The 2,599-nt window shown below is 37.0% G+C and overlaps 1 protein-coding gene across 1 annotated transcript; it reads right to left on the bottom strand.

Annotated features, from left to right (window-relative positions):
- Positions 1-368: 368 nt before the first annotated feature.
- Positions 369-1,361, bottom strand: Or12k8 (olfactory receptor family 12 subfamily K member 8). Its single transcript, NM_001000392.1, is given in 1 exon segment — positions 369-1,361. A coding segment is annotated over 1 exon segment (993 nt).
- Between the last annotated feature and the right edge of the window lie 1,238 nt (positions 1,362-2,599).

Here is a 2,599-nt window from a genome sequence, read left to right on the forward strand (position 1 = left end):
ATGCAAAATTTGTTCTTTTGAATAACAATTTATAATTTACATCAGTTTTATTCTGAAGAGAGTATTTGACAAACCATCACTAAAACAATGGTAGTTCTTTATACCACACTGATTTGATACCAGTTAACATATTTTTCTCTAGTTTACAGGGTTTATAAGAAAAAGATGTTTGGGTTTAGTGATTTTAAAGAACAGTCTCAGTTCCAAGGAGATGAGATTAATTCACCATCAGTGAAAATAGTCCAGAACTACTCATTCATTAACTCACTCATTCCTAATCCAACCAAGCAAGTGTTTATAGCAAAAATTATTCCATAGGAATATGTTTCATAGGCATTATTAAGAGACCTATCTGCAGTGTTTTGAGATTAACCCTTGCTTCTCAGGAGATTCACTGACATTCTTTGCCTGAAATCCAGGCTGGAAACTGCCTGAGGATACAGTTTCCTAAAAAGCCTCCATAGAGCTCCTTTAACTTCCTGGTTCCTGAGGCTGTAGATTAGAGGATTTAGCATGGGAGAAATGAGCGTGTAAAAGATGGCAACCTGGCGATCTTGTTCTAGATTGTAGCTAGATGATGGTTTGAGGTACATGTGAACCAAAGAACCAAAAAGAAACATCACAACCAGAACATGAGAGCCACAAGTCGACAGAGCTTTCTGCAGTGCAGCAACTGAGTGCATGTGGGCTATAGCAATACCTATGCGAACATAGGAACCAAAAATGAAGAAGAAGGGACTTACTACCACAGCTACACCCTCAGTGAAGATTAACATTTCATTGACCACTGGTCGAGTACAGGAGAGCTTCAGCAGAGGAGTGATGTCACAGAAGAAGTGGGTAACCTTGTTACCACAGAAGGTTAAACGAGTGACTAACACACTGTACAAGAGACTGTTAAGGCTGACCACCACTAATGATGTCAACGTTATTCGAAGACAGAGGCTGTGGCTGACAATGGCAGAGTACCTTAAAGGGTCACAGATGGCAACATAGCGGTCATATGCCATTGCACCTAGCAAGTGAACTTCCATGCTGCCTACTGTCATAAAGGAAAAGAGCTGTGTCATGCAGCAGTTATAGGAAATGGTTCTACTAACAGAGAGTGTGTGCACCAGCATCTGGGGAACAATGATCGTTGTTAAAGATATGTCAATCAAGGAAAGCTGGCTGAGAAGGAAGTACATGGGAGTCTGAAGCTTCGGGTCTGAGCAAGCAACAAGTACTAGTAGGGTATTCCCCAAAACTGCCATCAGGTACATGATAAGGACAACTCCAAAAATAACTGGCTGCATCTCAGGCTGGCTGGACAATCCCATCAACACAAACTCAGTCACTTCTGTCCTGTTTTTGGTAGCCATACGGTATACAGTACCTGTAAAAAGGGAAGATCAGCATTGGAAAAGGAAGAGAATGATGTCTAAGCCCTGCCCTAAGCCCTAAGTCACAGATAGCTGCATCCCAGATGGGGTAACTCAGTAACATCTGAAGCCTGTGCTTCCTAATTAAAAACATGTACAAATGTTTAAAAAGGCAAAAATATGGCTTCCAAAACTGCTCCAATACAATGTCTCTACATCTCAGATAAGAAACTCTCTGGAATGAAGATCTTGTTCTAACTTTGAGCATCAAGAAACTCAGTTTTGGGGGTTGGGGATTTAGCTCAGTGGTAAAGCGCTTGCCTAGGAAGCGCAAGGCCCTGGGTTCGATCCCCAGCTCCGAAAAAAAGAACCAAAAAAAAAACCCTCAGTTTTGTTTTTCTGGTATCTGTTTTGCACTAAATCAACTAGACTTTCTCAGGATTTGAGTAAGTAAAACTCTGACTTTATTAGTGGCTATTTTCCCCACAGAATTTGATTCACATCTTTTCAAGTCAAAATTTCAGTAAAAATGGGTCACAAAGTATACCGACCTTTCCATGCTGCTATACAAATGGAATATTTTGATAATGTGACAGGTTTAGCTTTTCAGTAGTCTGTACTTTATGCCTCTGAACAATAAATATGTTGCCATATTATACACACACATTCGACATTTGTGTGTAATCAAGTTAAGATCTCTTTTAGACTTCTTTTAAAAAATTTAAAAATTATATTTTAGAGTGTTTTACTCTTCTCCTTTCCTCGATTTTAATAATAAATTTAACTCTCTGATTTTTTATCTATTTCATTTACAAAACTTGAAATAATATTACAATGGTAGCAGATGTTCTTAGTCTTTGAATGTCAAGAATATTTTCATATTACAAGAATCAGTACCTGACATTTAAAACTAAAACTTTATGTTTCTTATCTAAAATCAGTTTTAATAAGTTTTCTTCTAGTCAGCCTTCCATTCCTTTTATAAGTTTCTTCCTGGTATTATATAAAAATGTTTATCTTATGTCTCTCTGAATTCTATAACATTGCTTCATGTAGTATTTGTAGTAATTTTGAGGTGAGTCAATATGAGAATGTTTTAATCAAAAGATTAAATCTGAATTTAATCTTCAATTCTGAAAGTTTCTCATAAAAAGTCTCTTAATTTTTTCCTTATTATGTGTTTGAAACCCTTGAAAATTGGTTCTTATGCCTCTTTCAATTATATTTCTGTCCAGATT

Source organism: Rattus norvegicus, chromosome 3, assembly GCF_021556685.1.
Source record: "Rattus norvegicus strain SHRSP/BbbUtx chromosome 3, alternate assembly SHRSP_T2T, whole genome shotgun sequence".
NCBI lineage: Eukaryota > Metazoa > Chordata > Mammalia > Rodentia > Muridae > Rattus > Rattus norvegicus.